The sequence below is a fragment of the Poecilia mexicana genome, unplaced genomic scaffold, assembly GCF_051168715.1.
Source record: "Poecilia mexicana isolate PSO_F unplaced genomic scaffold, ASM5116871v1 scaffold_1, whole genome shotgun sequence".
NCBI classification, from domain to species: domain Eukaryota; kingdom Metazoa; phylum Chordata; class Actinopteri; order Cyprinodontiformes; family Poeciliidae; genus Poecilia; species Poecilia mexicana.
In genome coordinates this window covers 13256790-13283918 of record NW_028263370.1, presented here as the reverse complement: position 1 = coordinate 13283918, position 27129 = coordinate 13256790, and the positions used below count along the sequence as shown (strand labels likewise).

Below are 27129 nucleotides of genomic sequence, written 5' to 3'. Positions count from 1 at the left end.
CTGAGAATCAAGTTCAATTCATACAAATAGTCATCTTCTCCATTCAAGGCATAAATGCAATAATCAATAAATACATAGAGATGTATAGCAGGAAAAAGACAGAAACGGTGCCCACTTTACAAATTCTACAGTATTCTGCTGTAGAGAATAGGTTCTGTTGTAATTATACAATTCTGAAAGCACAACCAGCCCTCGAAACAAATGAATACATGGTGATAGGAAGCTTGGAAGCAGGAGCTAACACGCTGAGAGCTGCTTGCACGAGCAAGACATTTTGCTTTCTGGTAAGTGCTGAACAACCAGCACTTTTAATTTATCATTTGCTCCTTTCTTCCTCTTTTCACACTCTCTCTTTGTCTCCTTCCACTGATCTATATGGGTCACATGGACGAGAGTCTTTCATTTTCTGCCTGGGTACAGCATGCATACTATTGCTCCATATTCTTTATGCTTATATTGAATTAGAGACCAAGGGGATAGCTGTGGTTTTTAAATGAACATTAGGAGGCTCCACCCTTTCAGAGAAAGCTTCAGCTTCACCATAAATCTCCACCAACAGGCATCGACAAAAATCCTAGACTGTTATGATGCAATCTTTGGTTTATGGCATAATTACAAAGGCTAATACATGAAAAACGATCATGAAAGCATATGGCAGAGTCCTAATTACATCCAGAGGACTGATGAATAATGGGGATGATGTGGGACAGTGATCCAACCGCTGCTTCTCACAATAGAAAACACTATTGTTTTCCTGTGGGAAAATGTGGAGCGTGTCTCGTGTGAAACCTACTCTTCTTCCAAAAGAAAGAACCGAGAGGAACAGAGGAAAAATAATGGAAAGAAAAACTCATCTATCCACTGTTCAGTAAGGCAAGAGCACCCTGACCAAAACCCTTTTTTCCAGTAGCCCTCATAAGCTCCTAATAAAAGCTGAAGTGCTCACCTGTTTCTGGACTTTTCCTTTTTCTTTAAACTTTTAAAAAATATATGATTGTAGATTGTAACACATACTACTGGTAGCTTTAAAGCATACATTAGCAGAAAGAAACAGAAGACAACAGATAGACTGATGTGGTTAGCAAGATCAAAAAAGCACCCAAAGAAACGGACTCTTCTGTTTCCGTTTACAGATAAAAGTGGAACTAGAACAATAAGAGATTCTGTTAACTAAGCAAGAAATGCCACAGTGTTTTGGCCTTATGATAATAGCCCCCCATTGTTTCCCAATGTTATTAAAAAAGCTCCAGCTCAGTGTGAGAAGAAAAAACCCTTTAAACCCTTATTCATTCAGTATATAATGGAGGTGTGGATAAATACATGTTAACTTGGTCTGTACAAAGACAGTAATTCATATATATATATATATATATATATATATATATATATATATATATATATATATATATATATATATATATATATATTGGGCAAAAGATTTTCAAGTTGACTTGGACCTGCCTTGCAAAGACTTTAAACTTAATTTGAACTAGGAAAAATAATTCTTGAACTACTTTTACCGAGAGACTGAGGCTATAGCCGTATGGATGAGCCCAAAGCGAATTTCTACTATTGTGAAACGGCTCCAGTTGCCAACTGTTTATATGACCAGTGTTTCGAGAACTTTCCCACCATTGTCACTTTGCATTGGGTGGTTGGTTAGAGAGAGGACAGTGATTATTTACATCAGAAAGACAGGTTATTGGTGGCCCTCTCCCAATGAATCTTTTGTGTGAACCAGGTTTTTTAGTCAAAATAAATTTCAAATAAAAACATCTTAAGTGAATCCTAATTTATTAACTTTCATAGTGCCTTGCTTCTCTGATGGTTACTCTGACCTTAAACATCACACATCATCAGTCCTCAGAGGGTGTCTTTGTCTTGGGTGTGGTATGTTTAACAGTTGGAAGTAATCTATCTTATGACGTAAAGACAGAAGGAATATGACTGATCCATACACTTTTAGCAATAAAATACTGAGCTACCCCATTAAGACAAAAACACTATGTTAAAAGGAAATGAGTTCTTGTAATGTAATATTTTGTTCCCTTATTTGTGTTGCCAGCTATTTACTTCCACTGGAAAATTTCTAATCTGCAACAATAAGCCTACATGTAACAAAAACAGGCAGTCTGGTTTTACATCCCCACGGTCCCTCTCGAAAAGGAAGCACTCCTTCCTGCGATGGTTTTCAGTACGAGTTCTGATTGTTAAGCTTGAATTCTTTCGGTATGAATGTATTTCCAAGGGCAGCTTTTCTGGTGTGTGTCTTGGTTTAATCTAACAAATTTTTTCCATAAAGCTGTTGCTGTGGTATACTCTGAAAAGTTGTGCCCTCCGACAGTTGAAGAGCGACTTACATTTTATTGAGTAAATCCTTTACAATGGTTTAGGAAAATGGTGGCTGGCCGCTGGTGTACGCTTGGACTTTTCAGTGGCTGCATCTTTGACCCTCTCCTACTTATTCGCCTAAACGAGCCTTAATGAAAAATCTCGTTCTTTTCCACGTTCCACTGCTTACGCAAACCTTGACCTTCAGTTTCTCTCTTCTGCATCCGAACCCACTTCTGTTCCACCTTTCTTCCTCCATTCCTTCCGCACTGATGCCACTGTTGTTAACCAGCTAGATGTGAATAATGCATACTGTCTTCTGAGAGAAACAAGTCAGACAAGCGTGGATGGGCTGCATAGGTGGGGGGTGCTCATCACTTAAGTTATTTCTTACTAATTATCTCTTGCCCGTGGTGATTCTGCTGCATCGAAGAGCGAGCATACGTATTACATTTTATATTTGCCTGCCTACACATGATCACACATATAAGTAGAAATCTGTGAAGGCATCTAACACAGAGAAACAGCTTCTGGCCTCCTGTGCTGCCTAATAGACCCAGTTACTGCACAGCCCTGCCCTGGAGCGCCACAGAAGTCCAAGCCCAGATTGTTGATCTTGATGTGTGTGTGTATGAATTTTACATTTGTCTTTTTTTTTTTGCTTTGTTTTTTTTTTATTTTTTTTATTTGTGTGTGTGCCTGGAACATTCTTCCTTGGCTCACAGATAAAGACTGCCAGAAAATAAGGGCATACAGATAGACGCTATTTCCTGGACTGCATCATCTTTCCCAGAAAAACAGCAGCACACTCACTGAGCACAAACACACACACAGAACCGAACAAACTGCATTTGTCGTGCCAGAGGAGATGAGCACGAATCTGTGCACAAAGCAGACGCTGAGAAGGGACGCATTGAGCTTAATCCTAGAGATCTAGTCAAAATGTTTATCCTTAAAGATTGATGAAAATTACGGCAATGACAGGTTTTTCCAAGCAGATCAATGGAACACAAGTAGTCATGCTTTTTAAAAATGTTATCACAAACTTCAGTAACTTTTATTGGAACCTTATGCGATGGGCTGTACAAGCAGAATGTGACCATGAAGCGGAAGGGAAAATATGACGCATGGTTTTCAAAAGTTTTTAGAAGTAAGTGCCAGAAAAGTATGAAATACGTAGTGTTCATAAAAAGAACAAATGCCAAATGAAATGAGTGTACAACAAGAGTACGAACCCATCCATTTTCTAATTAACTAACCAGCTTCATAGATCCTGGAGAAGAAGAATTCTCCTGCAGCTCGATCATCATACCACACATCATCATGGAAATGTAGTGTTGTGGTTGATGTCTGGAGTTAATCTTCCAGTACACACATATCATATTGAATGCAGGCCAGAAAGTTCAGTTTTGGTCTCATCCTACTACAGCACTATCCTTTACATGTTTTCTGTCTCACCATTCTTACATAAAGTCCAGATTTATGAAGTACACGACTGCTTGTTGAAGCAAATGGGCTTAGATACAAATGTGCACCACACTCAGGATATTGTTTTGCCAAAAAGATTAAAAGCGATATATAATTTCCTTTTCAGTTCATGATCCCGCATTGCTTTATATTGGTCTGTCGCATATGCTTGTTGCTGTAACACGACAAAATATGAAAACGTTCAAAAAGCATCAGTGCTTTTGCAAGACCATGTATTGTAAAGATAGAATGAGACACACTGGTAAGAATAACAGAACAGATACCGAAGTCGATAGAGAAAAATGACATGACAAAATTGGAAGAGGATGCAAACCATTTCAGATATGAAAGTCTGTCTCTGCATCCGTGAAACAGAGCTACCAATTTCCCCTCGTCCCTGGCATTTGACAGAGAAATGCTAACCATATCAACAAGCTATCATGGCACAAGAGAGCTTTCCCCTCAGTAAACTGCCAGGGAGAACAGAGGTAGACCATTACAGTCTTTGATATCCCAACACTTAAGAGGTCATTACGAGGCGGATCGCACAAGCACACACACACACACACACACACACACACACACACACACAAACACACACACACCCACACACACACACACACACACACACACACACAAGCGTGGCGGCGTAAACACCAAACAGGCGCCCCTGCGAGCCGCAGCGGCTTTGTGAACCGTCTGGTTCTTGTGTTTGAGTGGGTTATGGCTATTCACACAATCTGGATGGGGCCATTATTCACATGGCACCCCACATTCACTACATATTATAGCTATCTGTCTCTATTGTGAAAAATGACAGGGACTTCAGTTCAGTGAGCTTGAATAACACCTCCCTCCTCTCTCTGTGTCCCCCCCCCCCCTCGCTCCTCTCTCCAGGTTGAGGACGTCCTGCTGCCACTGAGATGTGATTCTCTGCAGTTTCATTTCCCTCCAACAAAAGAAGATATACACTATCAGGTAAGAATATGTGTGTGGGGGGTATTAAATACATGCAGTGTGGTTGTGTAACAATTTTAAACATATTTACCAAGGTACGCTGGTCAGGTCAGAATGCATTTTTATTTACAACAGCCATATTTAGGCCTGAGGGGATAGCCAAGCAAATGCACACACACAGCTGGTGCTGTGTTTTTTTTTTTTTTGCAAACTCTACAGTATGCGTTATGCTTTTTTAGAACCCAAATGCGACCCGGGGTTTTCCCCAGAGACCTCAGGGTTCCATCTGTGCCAGGAAGTGCTCTAATTGGCCCGAACAAATGTGTCCTCTGAAAGTGCTAATCCAATCTGATTCGACCAGGCTTCAGAAAGAATATGGAAGAACGCGCGGCGTGCCGTGAAGGCAGCAAAGGACAGAAAAAAGAGCAGGAGAGACGCACTGGAAGCACGGGAGCAAAACAGAGTTCTAATTGCAATTGGCCTGCTGTTCATTGAACGCATCAGCAGGAGTTTTACCACGAACGCAGACCTTCATCTGCCCATGAAGCCACTCACCACAACTTATTTACACTGTATTTACAAGCTGAGCAAGACCTGTAAAATGTCGAATTTACGAGCTTCCGTTTAATTAGGAATACTGTCTCCCAGAGTTGGCTGATGAATTGCACAATCAGTTTATTGGCAATAGAGGGAGGCGCAGTTGTTTGATATTGACACACTTGCCAGGGAGCAGCAGTTGACGTCCGTTTTTCACTAAGAGGAGAAATATATTGCATCTTTGCTGTGTAAAAACCCAGAGGTCATGTTTTCATGCAAGATCCTATTCTGTATTGATTGAATTGGCTGAGAGTAATGTGAAAGCAGGCTGCTCACTTTCTCCTACTGTGTGGTTTTGCATTTTTCTTTTGGTGATATTTCGTGGGTTTAATTTTCAAGCGTGTTTCACCACAGGCCTCAAAATGTCCATTTTGATGGTGCCGTTCAAGACAAGCGTTAGGCATTTTCTTTTTTTTACCTTTAGATTTCGTCCGTATTGCATCTTAATATTACGATTTTTTTCTGCATTCCGAAAATGTGGTGCAGTCCTCGACAAGTCTTGCAAAATTATTGCTACTCCTTTAACTTTCGGCATTTTGTCATGTTCCAAACACAAACTCCAGTGTATTTTACTAAGTTATCAGTAAAGAAAACTCTGAAAAGTGTGGCATGCATACATTATTGTGAAAAGATTTTGCCCCTTTTCATATTTCCTTTCTTTTCCTTTGTCGCATCTAATTTTTGCAAACCATTAAATTTCTTTTAATATTAAACATGACTAGAGTAAGTACAAATCATTGTTTTCTTGTTTAGTATGAGGTAAAAAAAAAAAAAAAAGAAAGATCCAAACCGATCTGAATATTTGTCCTGCTGCGTAACGCAACTGCCGTTGAAGTCGAGGTCACAAACTGATTGTCAGACATTCTCCTACATTGTTTTGTGATACAGAGCAGCATTTATAGTTCCATCAATTACAGCAAGTTGTGAACGTCTTGAAGCAGCAAAGCAGACTCTAACGCTGTCTTCTCTGATGTTCTGTGTCTTAAATACTGGGAGACATATTTTCTAAAGTGTTTTATTTTTGTCTCATCAGTCCACAGAATATTATCCCAAATGTCCTTGGACTCCTTAACATGTTTTTAATGAAATGTGAGACATGCCTTTGTGTTGCTTTTTGTCTCCTTAACTGAGGTAAGCAACATTTTATGTGCTTTAGAAGTTACTTTTTGCAGTTTTAGTAGATAAGGGATTGCTGGGACAGTTCACTGCTGTTTTATGATTTGGCGAGTGACTCTTATTGTGCTCATACACTATCCAAATCAGTAGATATAAATTACTTTGTTTCTTATTTGTTCTTTTTTTTTTTAGATTGGACATATTTTGTAGACTCTGTTAAGCTTTAGGCATGTTTTTGGACAAGTTCTGTTTATAGGATTTATTGATTCTATGGGTCCAGCAGAAATTAGGCCTTTGTGTGACTAATGAAATTAAGTGTTTACTCTTATTTTTATTTGCAATTTAACAAAGAGGGATTTGCATATGTTTTTCCATTAATTGCTGAAACCATCATTCAAAATTAGTTTGATGATCTGGAATACTTAAGTGTTGGGGAAAAAAAAAAATCAGAAAAAATTGTAGAGTTAGGTTGAAAAACGTTCACAGAGCATGAATACTTTTGCAAGCACTGTGATTTCATTTGTCATACACTTCTTGTCCAGGATTTCTCAACCAGCATGCCTGCCTTCCTTCCTTACTTCCTTCCTTCCTCTGCTCTCATATGACTCTGAATGCTTGCTTTAAAAGCTAACTTTGTGATATCAAAGCTGCATTTTGTCTTTAATTCAGCGAAACAATGAGCGAGAAGAAAGAACAGTGGGAAATGGGATATGTCATTCTTTGTGTTCGGGTGGTGGAGGGTATGTTTCTGTCCCTGGGAGAAACAGGTGTTTCCTGCTCCACGTACACAACCTACATTTACCTCATTACTAATGAGAGCTCAGACTGAAATACAATTTGTACTCGCCGGATGTTAAGTGAGTCCACGCAGCAGCACAATGCATATAGATAAGTAAATTAGCACGCTCTGAAATTGCATGTTGCACTCACTTGTGATATACAGTACCTTGCAAAAGTATTCACACTGTATTCACGTTTTGTTGGGGTAGTATATGAGAGACTACAGCAAATAAGCAGATATTACTGTGAAGTAGATGGAAAATGGCGCAAGTTCTAAAAAGTGTTGCATTTAGAAGTATTTCAGGCATCCTTTGTGGCATGCCACTGCCAGATTCATTTAAAAAAACAAAAAAAAAAACTGATCTGCTTGCCCATCATCCTTTACAAATTAGGCTCTGACTTTACTAAGCCGTTCTCTAACATGCATATAATTTAATCAAAGACATTCTGTTGCAGCTCTGGTTGTATGCATATAGTTGATGAAGTTGTAACTTGACTAAAGGTGTATGAACACTTTTGCAAGGCACTGTGCACACCCAATTTACCTTTAGGTTGACAAACATTTATTAAAACAACGCAAGTACCTGTATAAAATAATGTATCTGGAATTTTAGCATCAAAAATGTTGGTAAATACGACCACAATTTCAGTAATAGCTTCAAATTTCTAGGATATTCTCTACTAATAAATATTAAATCATTGCATTAAAAGGCTAGGTTATTGAAATATCATTATTTCAATTTGGAGGCCTTGCTCTTTGTGCCCATACTTACTTATTTTTTCTAATAAAACAACCTGTGCACACAAACGGGAAGTTACCATTCATACCCTCCTTATTGGTGCACCCCACCATTGAATGCACGCTTATTGTTTTACAACATGACCCGAGAAGATGGAGCCCATATTGTAAACCCTGCCAGTCAATGCCATCCACACAGCTGCCACAGAAAGGCTGCAGATTGTCCAGGGTCCAAGTTGAGGGCTTTGAGGCTGCCACTTGTGGCATGCGTGTTTTCTGTGCTGGCGTACTTTCGTCTGTGCTGTTTGTGCCTGTAAGACAGAAGCCTGTTTCTGAGAGTTGACAGATGGACCCGTGCAATTAGATGCAGCCTGGCTGTGTGGAGAAATGCACACAAACAGACGTGTGCAAACCACATGAACTCAAAGCCGGGCAACGATGCAGATGTCTCTGAAACTCTCGATCTGACACAGGATGCAATAGAGATGCAGATCTGTTTGCATGTCTCTGTGTCTGTCTACCTGTTGGGGGGGACATTATTTGTTTATTTAAGAAATGAGATGGCTTTGTGCAATATTCATGGAATTAATAGAATTACTTTTATCTCTTCAAGCCATTTTAGATCAGAAATATTTGAGTTTTTCATTAAATTTCATTCACAAATTTGACATTTGGCGTAAATATTTATTTACTAATTTTTTGCATACAGACACAAATTTTCTGTGAATTTATTAGGCCTTATTAGTATTTGGATCATATTCTGTTACAAAATAATACGTTATAATTCTTAAGATTAGTCAAAGTGATCTGGATTTTGCTCCTTTTGTCTCCCCAATGACTGACCTGTTTTCCTTTGGCAGATGCGATCCCATATAACTATAACTATCCCAGCAGAATGATGCAGCCACCACCATGTGCAATGTTAGTTTTAGGCTGTTAAATCTGAAAAAAAAGGAAAAAAGACTACCTTTTACCTGAACACCTTCTTCCACATGCTTACAGTGGCTCATGGCACACTACAAACAGAAATATTTGTGCCTTTCTTTAAGCAACAGTTTTTTTTCCTCAACATTTTTATTTTTAATCCCACAACATGCGTTGTCATGATGAGATTAAATGATAGATGCCAAAGTAAAGAGGGGTAAACACAAACTTTCAGATTTGTATTTGTTGAAACATTGGAAACCCATGTATCATTTTACTTCCTCTTCACAGGTATGTGCTACTTTGTATTCACACAAAGTCCCAATAAAAATATTAGTTTAAGATTGTACCCTGATGAGATGTATAAAACTTCCATACTTTCACAAGAAGAAAAAAAAAAACATCAGATGAACTATGTTAAAAAAAAAATAAAAATCTGCATTTTGCATTAATAGGCATCTGCTGACAATAATAGGCATACAAATGCGTCAAAAGATAACAATTCTGTATTTAGCTCGAATGGGGATGTATTGACCTTTGGTAACAGATCAGCCCAGAGGAGATTGGATTCACGCTGAAAGGTCATGTTTTAAGACTTGGTTGTGTTGCAGCTGTGAAAATCTCGCTGCTGAAAAACTCGAAAATCCCCCAACAAGTACCACCAGGACCATGCCCCGTAAGCACTTAACCTTTAACTTTTCCAGTGGCGGGGCTCTTTGCTCAGCGGTGCGGCTCAGTGCAACTGTACTGCATGGCTCCCAGGTGTGATGATGGCAATGTGTGAATGTAATCTGTCTTTCTCTCCTTTCAGCTGCTTCCCCTGTGTCATTCATGCAAACCCAGGCATGTTTTGTCAAAGCATGGTTGAAAGGAGATTATCCATTGATAATTTATGAATATGTGTCAAATGCTTGCAAATATTACTCCAGTAATTACCATTTCTCCCATTTTGCCTTGGTTTAGTCTGTGACTTGTTGACTGTTCCGTAGATACAAGTCAATCCCTTATGTACGCTTTCTTTCCTCCTAAGATCTGCATAGAGCAGCAAGGGAGCACAAACACACACACACACACATACACACACACATACACACCACAAAGTGACACGTATATACTCAGATTAAAATTCATTTACAAACACACACATATTGACACTTACAAATACAGTGCATTGGCACCTGAGTGCATTGGTACAACCTCCAGGACATGTACACTTGCATACACATATCAGCTGGGAATAGCCTACAGAGATGCTCTTTGTAAACAAGTTGGAAAAAGCAGCTATTCAGGGCCACACCATATTCCATGTAGGATTAGCCGCCTTATTTGTGTGAAGCGCTTTTATTGAAGAAAACAAGTCATGGTAGTAAGTCCTGTTCTTTCTTCCTAACCGGTGCCTTTTCCCACTTATGGTGTTTTGCTTGCAGGATAGTGCTAATCATGTAGAGTATATTGTAAATGTAGACTTCTAAAGGGCTCAGCACAGCAATGTGCAGATGCTCTCACAGATGTTTTCCCTCCATGTGTCTGTTTACCAGTTCAATTATCCTTATCATCCACTACAGAGATTGTTGATATATTTAGGGGCCTTCAACAGAAATTTAATCAAAAACACAATGTTACATTTGCAGAAAAAGTCCACTTTTGTGTTTACTGTACGTCTTGGCCAGAGATGGCAGATGTTTCATTTATTGTGAGAACATGCAGTGTGTTGCAAAGCAACCAATTACCGAAGGCTTACATTCTGATTTTTTTTTTTTTATAAATTAGTTTCTTAAGTGTTTCAACAAGAAAAAGTTGAAACTTTTTTAAACAGTTTACCCTGTTATTATACACAATATCTTATAAAAATATGCACACACATATACTTCTGCACATTTTGACACAAGTAGCCAAAAAAATTTATACAAGTCGACTTTGTCATATCACTAAATAAACTCAAGAACTGATTCCTTTATTTTTTTCTAAGAGTCTCAAACATATATACAGGCTGTTAGGTTTAAAATACTGAGCTTCAGATGTGGGCTCATATTAGAAGATGAGACTTATTCCACCAGATATACTTGCTTCATTTGTGGCACTTGCATCAAGATCGAATGCCATGAGAAAACTACTCAATACACCAATAATTCACAATAAAGATAAAGAAATATTGAAAACCAAGAGAAAACATATGTCTTTCATGTAATTCTATGAAAGTCAGATTAAATAATTCAGTTTAATCACTGTGATCCCACTTTCAATCTCTGCTGAATTACTGTATTTTCAGTGCACCTGCCTGCTTTGGTTTGCTGATTGGAACACATCCGCCCACCAGGGATATGAAACTGCAATAAGATCCAGACCTCAGGTCTGTGTGATTTGAATATGAAATGATTAGATTATTGATTTTGGCTATTTGGATCTCCCACCCGAGGCGATGCCGAGGCGGCACAATCACCGCAGATGACATTTAGTACTGTGTTTACCTTCGCTGTCCCCATTGATTGCATCAAAATCGCCACCCATACATCCTGCAGGAGCTCATTGTCTCATCAATTTGCAAGAAGTGAAGGATGGAGCTCCTCAGAAATGCAACAGTTGTGGCCTTTGTGTGTGCAAATAACCACATTGCCCTGCAATCAACAGTGACACCGTTGCTGCGGGCTAACATTTCAAGTACCTTTGAATATCATTTTGAACTGATGCATTTCATGCAGCTCCTAATCAATTGAAGCCTGTATCATTAAATATTTGTCAGGAAATTTGGTATATTGAAAATTAAACTTTTTAATGGATCCTACTAACAATAATGTTTAAGTATTAATTACTTTATTTTATTTTATTTTAATATTATAATTTTAATCTATGACAGTGAGGTTTTAAAACATTTTTCCAGTGTATTCATTCTCTTATTGTACATACAGGTTTTTTCTTCAGATTGATCACTTTCAGAAATTCAGTCCAATTATGTGGCAACCACATATATGCTCTAAGCCTACACACAAGGATCAACCCTGCAGGGAATAGCAATAACTCTTAATTTTTATCTTTTTTTTTTTTTTTTTTTTCATATGTTGATGCTCCAGGTACATTTCTTCCTAGCGCACTGCTGGGCCTCCTCAGTCCCAGCAAACTTTGAAGAAAATTCTCTTCCTCAGTGCAGATTTCTGCCTTTGTTCCCAGAGAACTAAAAACGCAACATCAAACAAATGTATTTGCAGACAAACGTTCCCGCTTCACCGTGGACATCCGTCACGGGATGTTATGTTCACATCACAGTGCTCGGTTTTGTTGCCGTCAAAGGGTCTCAGAAGGACTGTAACATTCAATGTCTTCTGTGATATGCGAGTGAGGGGTATTCTTTATGAGTCCACCAGTGTGCGTTTTCTTATGCATAAGTGAAGGTGACAGTCTGAAAACAAATGTATCTCCCTCTTATCCATCTGTTTTTTCAATGCCATTTTCTCAGCATTTAGACAATCCAGGCTTAAGTGCCCCCTTTTATATTTATACACCAGTGTTGATGCTTATGTATTATTGAATCATGAAGAGCCTGGTAAGCACCCCAGAAAGGCCTATTTGAATAAATATTTCAAGACCTCGATACAGTTCACGACTGCAAAAGCAAAAGGTTGGGTGCTTGATGTCTTATGCAGGAATGTCTTTTTCTTTGCCTGACTTTACTGAATCACTGGGATCTGAAGTTTGCTGATTCTGAGCAAATCTTTGGAAGTTTGCGTTTCTCTGAGCCGGTATTTGGATGTCCTATTAGAGGGATAGGAGAAGCAGTCTCGTTATCTAGACTAGAGCGATCTCTTTCAAGTAAGGTTAGTTTGAAATGCAAAACAAAGGATGAGGAGCCCATGAAGAGCGGTAAACATTTCTAATCATCTTTACTGAGCAGCAGAGAGGAACTGCATTGACGGAGGACGCGGCACAAGAAACGCACCGAACCGAAAACTGGGATTGAAAACAGATTGCATGAACGTGAACGAAAGGTCCAGAACTTGAAAAAGAATAACTGATAGTTGATGAAGCTCCTATTTATTTAGAGATTTGAGGATATTTGCATATGAAGCCTGCTTCATATGGGGGTTCAAATGTATGCCACAAGTCTTGCATCTGGCCTGTTTTTCTGCCTCCTTCATCAAAGCACCATCACTCATTGCTGAGGTGGCAGTTCTTCCTACTGTACTGTACGGGACGACTTTCTCCTCCCCCCTCTGACAAATACAATCGCATGTGCACATAAATGCTGCCTCCGGGTTTAAGGCACGGCTTTGACGGATCCATTTTGACAGTACTGGGTTCAGAGCACAGTGACAGAGGGGAGGAGGGAGATGGCGACGGAGGGAAGAGGGAAGGTGGTATGAAGGAGAAGACAGACGAATCAAAGGGAGGAGAATAACGGCTGTGGCAGTAGAATCAACATCAATGCGTCTCTCGCTGACATAATTGAGTGTATCAGAGGCAGTTTTGTAAACCATTAGTTTCACCCCCCCTTATGGGTGACTCTCTTCTATTTGTAGAAAACTGCAGCGTCATCTGTGTGACTACATGTGATCGTAGGTTTAGAAATGTGCAGTGTTGTGCAAAAAATATTCATTCACAGCCCTTGAACTTTTTCGCCTCACAAGCAGAAACTTCAAATCATTTTATTGGGATTTTATGTAAAACTGAGGGCAAGTAGAAGTAGAAGTATACATTGTTTTCTCATTTCTTTAGATTATTTTCTTGTCCTGGAAAGTTTCCAGTTGTGCCATACCGCTTTTTAAAATGATAAATGTCCTGTACCCCCATAGAGCTTTGTCAAGTCCAGAGGACGCCAGAGTGCTTCACACTACATTCAGTCATTCACCCATTCACTCACACATGGTGGCAACAACAGAGGCGGAAGGAGTGGGGATCAAGCCAGCAACCCACCGATTGTGAGACAAACTCCTACCACCATCGTTCCAATAATTGATAGTTTGAACAGTGCTTTGTAAATTGGAATTGGCTAATATGTAACAGCAGAGCAGAGCAGCTTCTCAAATACATTTCAGCGTAAGGGGCTTTGTTTCTACCTGGGACAGAGTGTAAAGTTCATCATGGTGAGTATTTCAATCAGATTATCTGTAATTTGAGTTGGCCTGTGCGGCAGATGTAACGTAATAGGCTCCAGTTCCGACAACATCATATTCAACAGACTTATGCATCTCCATTTCAAATTTGAAGTGACATTTGCTTTTACCTTTGAAGCAGAAGTGAGACGTCAGTGTACTTATATCCCTGATCAGCACAATTTCATTGTGTTCCTAGTTGCTCCCATGGCTGTGAAATAAGAAGTTTTATAGGAAAGTTTCTGTGCTTCTTGAAACCCACAGACAATCCCAGAAAGATGAAGAAGTTGAGAAAGGACTTTGAGGGGAAAAAAAAAAAAGATCTCTTCTAGTTCAATGTTTGTTCAGTATCACTGGTTGGATGTTTGAACTTGGTGTGAAAGGGGACTAGAAGTGAACAGAGGCAACATTCCCTGAGCCCGTTATGTCTCACACTGGTACAAACATGGATTTTAACTTTCTGCTGTTGTTTTTTCTCAGAAAATAAACTTTCAGCCAACTTTAACCCAAAAGTCCTTACCAGTAAATATTAGGATTCTGATGTTCCAATTTTTTATATGAATTTTTAACACTGAGTAAAAAAAATATTGTTTATTAACCCTTGTGCGTACGAGGACTGTGGCAAATGCTACAGGTTTTATGGGTGTGGAGTCGGTTGGACCCCATTTGTAAACACAAGGGTTAAAGAGGATCTTTTGGAAAGTTTGGAAAGTCCAATTCTAGAATTTTAAAGAGGCAGTGTTATGTATTTTAATCAAGTTAAGTATGCTACCTTCAGTTGTTTATATATCAAATATGACTTAAAAAAAACTTGACTTTGCAATTTAACGTGTTGAACTTAGGTCTCTGTCTCTTTAAAAACTCTTGCTGTTTCTGAAACTCTGCCTACAGAAGGTCGTCACATGGCTCCTCTACTAACCCTTTAACAACGTTTTTACATACATTGCACTGAGAAGTAGCTCATATCATGAGCTTTCAGCAGATGTGCAGTTCCAATAGGTGTTTGCTAATTGCTGCTGACTAGTCTGAAGGAGCTGAGAGGAGAGCAGATAGGGGGAGAGATGCTCTGTGAGGCAGAAGCTCGGAAGCTTGGAAACATTTGGATTATAAATCTAAATGCCTTTCGATTATGGATGACTTGTAGCTATTGTGCTGCATATTTACAATGAGACATATTTTTTTATTGTTGATAAATGTGGTCTGTCCAAGTTAAATAATTAAGCTTAAACTCAAATAATGACAGATCTAACCATAAGTGATTTTGGACCCTTATGGTTAGATCGAAATAATTTTAGAACAAAGTAAAACCCAGCTTTCTGTAATGCATTCTAATTCTCTTTCTTAACTTTGGAAACAACCACCTCACCTCTGAGCCAAAACACTTTTCCATGAATGACAGAAACTTCTTATACAGTAACACAGTAAGTATACCAAAGGTTGTCGAAAAGAAACGCAGTGTTATTTGAGTCTTAAACTTTTTGTATTGTATCCCAGCCTGATGTTTGAGGACTGTTTTTATAACATTTTATTGGGGAAAATGCTGTTCCATTATTTTAAAATTAGCTTCATATACCCTTACCTTTTGGAATGCATGTGCCTCACTGTCTCCTGCTCCCCTGCCCATTTATATCATCATCATCATTTCTGCCTTGATTAATCCATCCATCTTTCCACTTTTATTTTTCTGATCATTATTCCTCCCCGGTCCTCTCTGCATGTTATGCTATTTCATCTTCTGCCCTCCGTTTTTATCCTCCATCTTCTCTTCCTTCCCCTACACTCCCATCTGCTCCGCTTCTCCTCCCCCTCGCAGTGTTTCCTTGCATATCTCCACCTCAGCCCATCTAGTCTCATGAGGGAGGCAGCGCGTGCAGAGTTGATTAGACTGGAGCATTTGAAAGTTCAGAGCAGAGCGCAACAGAAAGTGGTGCCTAGCCGGCAGGCAGAGACGAATCAAAACGGATGTGCCTTGCACAACGAGGTTGTTGGCGAAGGATTTTCAGGGTGGTTTCAGTGCATTGGATTTCTGGGAGCGTCCTCAGAGCAGTCAGAGGCAGCCATGCGGAAACTGCAGTGGTCCGGTCAAAGCAGGAGCTTTCCCCAGATGCATAGCATGTCAAACACAGAGGCAAAGGATGGTCTGCTGTGTAAAAATGTATTAGACACACACACACATGCATATATATATATATATATATATATATATATATATATATATAGCTATTTTGCAGAGAAAGATGGACTATTTAGATTTGCATAGCAGGTATAGATTACCCCAGAAGACTTAAAAATCTTGTAGCTTTATTGACTAAAGGGAGCCGAGTGCATACGTCATCCACACCTTACAGAACCATCTGTGATTATAGTTCCTCCTCACAATTATGACCTAATTTGTGATGGTCTGCTACATAAAATTCAAATAAAAATAGATTAATAAAATGTGTGTGTGGGGGTGGTGGATGTAACATGCATAAATACTTTTGCACAATTCTGCCTATAATCTAAATATCCCAGGTTAAAAGATGGTAACCACTACCTACCACAGATTTTGAAATGAGGACATTGCGTTTGTACCATAATGACTAAAACATGTCCCACAGATGTTGGGGTGACCCATGCCTTCCAGGCTGCTTTCTAGCACTCTGTGGTTCTCTAGTGCTCAACTCAGCCACACAAAAGAATTACAAACAGTGCTGCGTGAAATAAATCACTGGGCAGATTGTCTCTAGGCCACAGATGACAAGTATGCACATTCCTACAGTTAAACTGCCCCTCACCCATGTGTGCCTACTGTACATGTTGGGATGCTGCCAGTGGGATGCTATCGTGCTGCTTTCCGCTGCTTCAGTAAGATATACAGAATCAGAGTGAAAGACACAAGCTGACACGACTGTTTGTCTTGTCGAGTTAAGATTTGACCAGCACAAACACTAACTTGTCATTAATTGTGATTTTAATGTAGTCAGAGGGGGCCATGTGTGTGACCTCTCCCCATCCTTAAGTTGAAGCACAACAGATACATGCTGTGGCCATGTTCCCAAGATGTTCATATTGTTTTGGAGCTGACAGTATGTTTCCTCTGAGCCTCTGGTCATGCTGAGGGGCAGCTCGCTGCCAGTTAGTTTCTCTCAGCACAGAATTTGTCCTGTCCCACTTTGCTTTGTCTACATGACAATCATTTGTTTGTTTTTTTTTCTTTTTTAGCTTTATTTAATTTTAATTTTAGCTTTATTTTGTTAAGGGAAACTAAGAATTAATTTGAAAAGACCTTTGCAGTTTTAAGTGTACACTAGGTTTGACTTGTCTACGTATGCATTGTTTACATGTTTGTGCCAATCTGTGGTGGACACTTACATAAACTACAGAGGTGAGGTCATCCCAAATTTAGTTGCTGTAAAGAAGGGCATTACTAAGACTGTAAAACATCCTGAATCATTAGGGATTGACATTTTAAAATGCCGTGGGCATTTGATGTTAAAGATTATTGTGGCTAGTATGGTTATTACAATACAAAAATGTCATACTTGATGCCAAATCCCATTTTTGACACTGCAGATCTTTTAAATAAATATGGTTCTTTCTGATAAAGTTTGGAAAATTATAACCAATAACAGTGTAAAATATTCCATTTGTTAAGCCAATGAATTGTTTTGGCAACCCTAATTGTTTGGTGTTACAAAAGAGCAGTATCATTGTGGATTTACTAGAAAGTGTAGAAGCTCAAGATTGTAACTCCACTGAAAACATCTACTTAAAGTTTTGTTCTCTCTCACAAGAGAAGGTTATTGATCGACCTTCACTCGCGCCGTTCAACATGTCTGTGTGCCGTGTGCATCTTTCAAATGTGGCCTGTATTTGTGTGCACTGTGGTGGTTTTGCGCGCCACACGCATGATGCAGATTGGAGACGCGGTTGTGTTCATGTGGGTCAGGTGCGGTGATCTGTTTTGTGCTTGGCCTCGGATAATATCCTCCAGGCGTCCCTGGCTTCACACACACACACGCACACACACACACACACACACACACACACCCCCACACACACACACACACACCCTTATTCTTTTTCGTTGTTGCTCTCGATAACTCTTGAGCTTGTGCTGTCCTCTTCACCACACAGCAGTCCAGTCTTTTGAAAACCATTGGTAGACAGCCATAAATTAGCCGCGTCGCAGTGTTCACAGCGTGTGGAAAACAAAGTAGTGGCTTACAGTCCGGATATTACGGTTTGTGGAAAATCTTCTGTGACTCAGTGCTTTAGATATATACAACCAGCTGGGTCAGACTGGACAGGAATTCAATCCCCATTGTTCTGAACAGTGCCCAGACAATGTATATTGATAATGATTATGTCATACCATGGATTATACTATGTATTCTGATGTAGCTGTTTAGTGCAGGAAATTACTACGCAAATAACACTCTACATTTATCTTGTCTGATCTCATTCTAAGGTTTTTAACTAATATCTTAATGTTAGAACAGCGCCCTTTTCCAGCCAGAACTAGTTGGCACTTCCTTCCCCGGTACCACTCCTGACCTGATGTTCCTAATGTTCAGAGAGGAACCAGCCGTCTCCAAAATCAAAACCAATATGCAAAGTTTTTACATTTCTAACACAGTCTAAATTAGCCAAAGTCAAATGCTGACTATAATCGAAAATAGCATTTTAAATAGAACCTTACAACTCTGTGCTTCTACTGGCTTCATTAAGCCATTTCTTTTGCGCCTAACATGCTGAGTGCCTTTATGCTGTCCAATGTACTATTTAAGGGGGTCATTGCTTTTCTAACAGTGAGTCAGCCTAACCGTCACAAAGTCTTTAATTGTTAGAAAAACAACAGTGCTTCCCTACCTCTTACATTATTTTATTTTTGTTGGGTTCAAACTTGTATTTTCACGGATAGGTACCAGTTGTTTAGCTTGAGGCACTCACCTTTATATCTGGGGTTCATTGTAATAATAAAAATAATAATAACAAAAATAACTTTGTCTGGCACAGCAGCTAGAGCATAAAACAGACTTTGACAAAAAAAGAAAATATTCATCATACTCTGGGCAGGGCTGTGATTAATTGTACATTGTTAGGATTTGAATAAACCTCATTACAGTTCACAGGCCAGACTTCTTAGTTTTTCTCCTGATTAGTCATGTCCCCGTTGCAAAAATAACTACCTAATTTGTGTGTGTCCATATGTGTATGTTTAGTCACTCCCAATCAAAATTCCTCCTCCCTCCGTACCTACACTGATGATTATTTGCTATGTCACCTTTACCCATTAGTGCAGTCTTTACCCAGGAAACAGCTGTCCTCTCTGATTTTAACCAAAAAACATGCAGGCGTTCACTGACAGAGAAATGGTCCAAGGTTGTTAAACTTACCTGGCAAGCCAACCGAAGGTAATTTACCATAGCTTGGCAGACACATGCCATTTTACTGAACATGGTGCATAACCCCTTGAGCTTTGTTCTGCACCAACTTCTCTGTCCAACCAAGCAGAGAATGAACAACTGAGGAGACTAAAGAGTGAGAAGTACAGGTAAAAAAGACAAAGTGAAGGAAAACGAAAAGGGAAAAAAAAAAAACATGCATGAACTGCAGAGTGCTTTCTGACTCAATTGTAGCACAATGCAGAACAAACTGGCCAGGTAAAATGCATGGGCAACTAGAACTCTTAAAGAGGTGCATGCAAATGTGTTTTTTTTTTCATGAAAGGCACAATATAGTTCTTATTACACTGCATTGTTTTAATAATTTATTCAAAGTTAGGGATTTAAATGATTAATGCCAACTAATGAAACTTCTGAATAAGCTCAGTTTTGCTTGCCTTGTTAAAAAGAACAGAGAAATAAATGTAGATATCTTGCAAAAAGAATTTGAACTTTTCAATTTTATTTGATTTGGGTTTTGTGAGTTATGTTATGGGGGGGCTGCTTCACTGAGAATAATAATCCTTGTCAGAAATCTATACAGATTTGTCAGAAAGCTATATAGATATATAGAAACTATAAGGATTCTACACTTTTTGTTTCTTGAATTATTTGAGCTTTTGTTTTGTTCAAGATTTGAAGCATAGACAACATATATTTAAAAAAAAAATTAATGGGCACAAAGATTAATATTTTTGTGGGTTTTCTCTAATCTGCACGGGGTCATAATTGTACATACAAGCTCAAATGTGTGCAGCCCTCCCCCCCACGTAACTCCCCAAGTGGTATTTAGCAATCTTTCAGTACAGTTAAAGTCATTGCCATTCTGGAACCTAAATGTTGACTTACTGTATAATCAGTCACAGTTTGGTTTTCTTTAAGTCATTAACCCCAGTTACCCATGAAAACAGGTGTTGAAATGGATAAAGTGTTTGGTATGGTTCTTTCTCGACTCTGTTGAAAATATGTTAACTGTTAAAGGAGGGACCTTTCCAGAAAGCCAACTACAAAAAATGAACTTTGCCATTACTGATGCTCATTATGTTTAGTTTTATATAAGTGCACAGCTTAAAACACAAATATAACATTAGGACAGCTGATAAGCTGTGTTTGGCAACTTGGGGTGTTCAGCACAGCCTAATAAAGCGAGAAGCATTTATGTGTGAAAGTTTGTATGTGCAAGTCAGGGCGCACCAACGCAAGTGCATATGCATGTGCATGTGTAGAATGACGCATGTTGACAAGGTAGCCCAAACCGGTCGGCACTCATTAGTGAAAACGAGAATCCCCGAGTGAAGAGCGCTCTGACAGCCAGGGTACTCGTTAGGGGACTGCACACACACACACACACACACACACACACACACACACACACACACACACACGCACACAGGCACACACACAGAATTAGCCCAACATCAATTAGCTCATTCATAGATGCAACCGAGTCTGTTAGTCTTGCGACCTTAGTGACAGCTCCGGTTATGTCGACCCTGTAGGAAATGAATATTTGGAGCAGAAAAAATTGGGACATTAAAACTGTATCACTTGTGCATGCAAAGCTAGGAAGCACCATGACCTCATGTTTGTTTTAGGCTCATATATGTTTTTTTTTTTGTTTTTTTTTGCTAATGTCAACACACACTAACTCAGCCAATCATATGACATCAAACTGACGAAGACAACTTGCAGAAGTTCAGGCCGAGCAGAAGTTCAGGCCGAGCAGCAGAATGGGGAAGAAAGTGACTTTGAAACATGGCAAGGTTGTTGTGCTAGACAGATTGATCTGGAGATTTTAGAAATTGCTGATTTTCTCACTGGTTCACTGAAGTTGGTCTGAAAAGACAAACAAAAAGCCAAATGGGAGATGTATGGATGAAAATGCCATGCTGGCGTCAGAGGAGAATGAACAAAGTGGTTCAAAATGGGGGGGGGGGGTAAGGCCTTAAAATCACCACTATTTACAATAAAAATATGTGTAAAACCGTATGTGAAACAGTATCATGTTAAACCTGGAAGGAGATGGGCTACAGCAGCAGCAAACCACACTGGATTAAGGGAGCTCTAATGACAAAAATGGGCTCCAACCCACTCTTTTTGAATGACTTTGGTTGTATGTCAGCAATTTCAGAAAGTTCAGAAACTTTGGCCAACTCATTTCAACTGGGTTTGAATGTGTGGTCTTTCGTTACAGCAGGTACATGTAACACCCTAAATCGAGGATTGGCTCATTCTTTTGTTCTGGTCCTGGATGCTAGTTGATGTGTTGCTCTGCTCCTCTCTGTTTGGGTGTGGCTCCACTGAGATACAGTAAAACTAGCTCAGCAGAAAGAAATGTGGAGTTTATTCCAAGCGACCTGCCCTTATTTGTTAACTCTTTTTACAAATTATAAGGTTCACAGAGACAAATGATTTTGCCAGAGCTTAATTTCACAGCAGTCTGGTGAGTACAGTGTAAACACATCACATATGTTCTGATAATTGGCGTCATTAGTGCCTGTTTATTCATAATATTTTAACCAATCAGCACATTAAGATGATGAACAGAAATAGGTTAGAAACACATGGCTATGCTTTGGGGCTATAGCTTTTGTCTATTTATTACAAACTCTGCAGATGGAACATCTTTTTATGTCTTTATTTCAGCATATGGGCGAATGCAGCGCTGCTGAATTATTTACGCAACTACAGTGGTGTGACTTTGGTTTAGTCCTAGATTGCTTCGGGCTATTAGAGCACTATTGTCTGTGAGGACACCACAGACAACAAGGGCACAGAAGAAAATGAAAGAGTTAATTAGGCGACGGGAGGGATGCTGGTGGAGCTTAAAGAGTGATGGAATAGCTTTTGAATTATGAAACAGTGGATGGAATGCTGCGACGGGTGGCATCCAGCCATATGTTACCACACAGCTCCTCTATCTAGCCAGGGACAGCTGGTCAGATTGCTCATGTTCAACCGAGTTAGGGACCAATCAATCAAAAGCGGGCAACTTGTTCGGCCGTTTAGGCAGAAGCCAGAATAATACACGGGACACTATTGTGAGTGTATCACTTTGGCGGCAATTAGGAATTTGTCAAGAACTGTTAGCAGAAATGAAATCTCTCTCACATGGAAGCTTCTACTTACAGAATTATACGGGTTTGGATGGTAACCAATCCATGTCTATTTTCAACACAGACATGTCCTGTGAGTTCTTATTCTGATGCTTCATCAATTTACCAATTTGTATTCAATTTGGGTTCTCATCACAGAAATTGACAGCAGAAAACATGATATTTTTAAGCTCATTAAAAATAATAATAATAACGTAAAAAACAACAACAACAAAAAAACGATATTTTACAAAGTTAGGAAAAGCAAAAGTAAACATTTTCCAGAGCTGGAAGATTATGATCAAAGTTCTTTAAAAAAACAAAACAAAAAAAAAACTGCTGATTTCATAAAATGTTTGGACTGCTTTGTTACGGAATGCAAATCAAATTTCCTCTTGTGCTGTTCAGCTTCAGCTGAAATTAAGTTTAGCGTGAGTATCCATGATAATAATCTTAAATTAATTTACAATTTCAAGGATTTCGTTTGCCATCCAAAAAACAAAAACAAAAAAAATCCAGATAACTTTTCAACTCTTATCATGCCTTGTGTCGTCTGTTCTGAGAGATTCAGATTCAGCACAGACGTGCCTAAAGGCACATCCGTCTGTCAAGTGTGCAGAATAAATGCTTTTATTTTTTTCCCCCTTTGCATCTGAGTCATTCTCTTTATGCAACTAAAATTGTTTTCAAGTTCTGAAAAATATCTGAGAAGCTATTTGACTTCACAGCTCTGATATGATTGAGACAGCCTGATATTGTCTTAGTCTCTTCTGGGCCAAAATGATATGGCCACATTGATCAATAGTCTCTGTTACACATGATTTATTTCCCATGGCTCAGGCTGTCTGCTTTGTTCCATCTGTCCCCAGCTCTTGCAAATTTCTGCTGCCTCTCTTTCTCTCAAAGTCTCACACACACAAACTTGACATGAATGCTTAGTTGGGGCTGTGTCCAGGTTCCCATGAGAATGGAGACCATTTAGGCTCAAAATAGGACTTCTGCTGCCTTTGAACCATCCCTATGAAAAAATTGTTTGAAACATAACTAGGTTCATTATATAACAGCTGCACAATGTTGTGATCCTTGTGCATACTTGGAAAAAAAAAAAAGTATGTGTATATACTTTTTGCAGAGTGTATGTTAAACGTGTAAATATCCCATATTCCATGATTAAAACTGGTGACTTTGAAGGTGCGAACACAAAGCAGTTGAGTTACCTGCTGAGTGGGCGAGTGAGCCAGTGATTGAACAATGTTGGCCTGCTTTAATCCGTTCATAAAAAAAGAAGTGGAAACAAGCCTCACCAGTCTGTCACTGTTACAACTTATCTCAGAGACCATCGTCTAATAATTGTTTATTGCTAATGGACCATGAAATGAACAATTAGATCGGGACATCAATGTATTTCACACTTTGATGCTGATGTGGAGTGAATCTTGATACAGATAGAACATCAACAGTGAGCATTTAGAGTTGGATCTCTTTCATATTATTATATATGTTGTGTATGTATTGGCATATGATCTGTTTTCCTTGTAACATATTTCTTAGCAACAAATCGTCCTGTTCCTCCTGCAAGGATATTTGAATTTAATTTAAAATAAAAATGTATAGAAAATCTTTGTAATTTCTAAATTATTTTCTCTTCTGTCATATTGTGTCTTGACTTGCCCCTGCAAGCTAGCGGTTTGAAAAATGCTTGCTATTTGAGGTTAATCATTTATTTTGAGGATTTTCTTTAGCGTTCAGGTACTTTTTACACATTTTTTACCTTTAGAGTTCAACCATGACAACATACCATGCAACATTCCAGCACCAAATTGTTTTAACACCATCTATTCCAGCAATCTTTAAGAGATATGGGGGGTGGGATCTGGCAAAGATATGGCATAAACCTGAACTTGTGTTTAATAATAGCTAGCCTAGTGTTGCCAACTGTGCAACTTTTTTGCTGAGTTTAGTACAGAAACAAATCGATATACATCAGGTTTATGTTAAATATTGGTAATCAGCCAGAAAACTGCAATCAGTGCACCCCTACTTTCTTTTAATTACAGCAATAATAACATTTACTCCTGCTGCACTCGCAGGAGAACAGACTGCTGGAATTAAAACACTTTTTTGGCATTTTAAAAATACAGATATTACTACCTGCTTTCTTTCTGTGTGCTTTCTGCCTGCTTGCGGGAGGGAACGCACCTGACTCAGCACGAGCGAGTGTCGGTGACAGAGTAGAAGCATGCATGTGTTTTTGTCCTGCTTTTGTGAACTTTGCGATGAGCTCATGGATGTCTAGCCATCGATGCTTGGTGCGCATAGCGTCTTGCCCGCTGAAATGTGTGGCAAGTAGAAAAGCTACCACATAGGGACAGAAATTGCCCACATCTGGCCTTTCTTATAAAGACTGATAAAATCAATAACATTAACTGTGAACATCTACAATTACCATATGTGACGATCTTCTTGGCGGGGGTGGGCGCTCTTGTTGGTGGGGCAGGGATTCAACTTCTTCGACAGAGCATCTTCTTGTGTTTTGATATGACATCCAACTGAGCAAATCTTCTCTGTGTCGATCTGCAGGCCTGTATGGTGTCAGGAATACTGAGCTGTGAAAGAAGCAGCTCGGCACTCGAGCGCCTGGGCTCAGCAGGAAGCACCTCTACGTCCGCTTCCAGGTCAAAATCAGACGCCATGTGGGCCAGATGCCTGATCTTCATCTCGGCGTTGATCGCGCCCATCGCCATAGGTAAGCAACGAGCTCAGATTGATGAGTCTTCAACAGGCAGAGTTTTGTTTTCAAAACTGTTTTAGCTCTTAATATAATTTGCAATGATATACATCATCCTCTGTTTTATTACTGTGCACTTTGGCCAAACCCACAGTTATACTACACACACACACACACACACACGCACACGTGAGCTGTGCAGATGCAGCCCCAGTAGGTCATGTCCACATTACCTCCTCTCCCCTGTGACAGTGAGCTTGAAAGACTCCAAAAACAGAGCTCTGGCCCACTTGGACTTAATCCCATTAATGGCCATTGTCAATCACACTTTGCCCACTGTGTGCTTGTTCACACGCCTGCTGCCACACAGATGAAATACTTTAAATGCTGAAATACTCAGCGCCCACACAGACCCTCTTCAGACACACTCTCAGGCGCACGCACACACACGCACACACGCGCACACACACACACACACACACACTCACGCAAGCAAACACGCAGTCTTCCCAAGTCGGCAGCCACTCGAGGCACACAAACACTTTGCTTCAGCACCAAGAGATGAGTTTCAGTCAGGGGCATTTGCATCAGTGTCTGAAGAATAAGTCGACAAATGCAAATCGGGGTGTTTATACTGGGTGAGGATTAGCTGAAACAAAAAGTGTTCTGCTTGAGAAAACACGGAAGCAAACACACCCTTTTCTCCACCAAACCGAGTCTTGTCATTATCACAGGTTTGTGAACACAAAACATGCATATGATAAAAATGTTCATAGCAAAACGCACATTTCTAAGTTCAGAGTATTTATGAAACAAACAAGAAAAAGAACCGCAACTAAATGAGTTGACTACATTGCAATATTTAAAGGTGGGAACTTAGATACAGTTTCTGAAGGTAATTTGATATTTTTAGTTTCAGAAAACGTATGCATTAAGCCAACTGTTTCAAAGAATTGGGAAAGTTTCTATTTTGTCATTGCGATTGATTGAGATATATAAATCAAATTGCTGGAGATCATAATTGGCTCCAATAAAGAGGTCAAATACAAATTATATTTTTCTTTTTTTACCCTTTTCCTTAAATCTTAATTTCCTGTTGGATTCAAAACTACTACCTCTGTGAAAAACCATTCATAATATAATTTGTATTTCTCTTTAATATATCAGTTCAACTTTTTGTTATGTTTTTTGTGTGTTTTTTTTAACTGTTGGAATTGTGATGTCCTGTTCAAAAAGAGTTTGTACTGAATATTCAGGGTTTCCCACAGTGTTTTATAAGCCTGGCGGGCCACCAGGCTTTACTTGTGCCCAAACCAGGCTAAGCATTGCTTATTTATTTAAGTTTATTTGTTTGCATTTTCCAAGACTTTATAGTTGGTGTTCAGGTATTAATCCTCCGATCTTTCAATAACACATAAATATCAAGTGATATTTTCAAATTTCCTGTCAACTTCAAACTATTTTTAACTCAAAAACACGACAGGCTGCTGGATGAATGACTGCCTTAGAACCCGACCACCGGGCTTGGCAGGTTTTCTGGGGGAAACCCTGATATTAATATTTCCAGTCTTTTCATTTAAAGTACCTTTCACTTTTGAAAATGTGCTGTTCTTTGTTTTTACTCTGAGGATGCACATTTTTTTCAACCGACACTTTGACAGTTCAAATGAGAGATCACCTTTTAAATCTCTCTGCTTTTTCCATCTCACCCTCTCATTCTCCTTCCTTCCATCTTTTCAGCTCTTTCGCCACTCTCTTGTTCTTGGCCCAAATGCAGAAATCAATATCCTTTTGTTTCATCCGCACTCCCTTCGAGGCAGGGAGAGCAACTGAATAAGATTGTCTGTACCGTCCACGGCTGCCAAGTTTCTGTCGCCACTTG

At 39.3% G+C, this 27129-nt stretch overlaps 1 protein-coding gene across 1 annotated transcript in view; it reads left to right on the top strand.

Moving 5' to 3' along the window:
- Positions 1 to 27129, top strand: part of adgrl3.1 (adhesion G protein-coupled receptor L3.1) — a 161654-nt gene that overhangs the window by 17406 nt on the left and 117119 nt on the right. The window contains exons 2-3 of the mRNA XM_014984400.2: positions 4696 to 4776; positions 25100 to 25265. Of these exons, the coding sequence (XP_014839886.1) occupies positions 25106 to 25265 (160 nt within the window). The 5' untranslated portion in view covers positions 4696 to 4776; positions 25100 to 25105. The remainder of the gene's footprint in view (positions 1 to 4695; positions 4777 to 25099; positions 25266 to 27129) is intronic.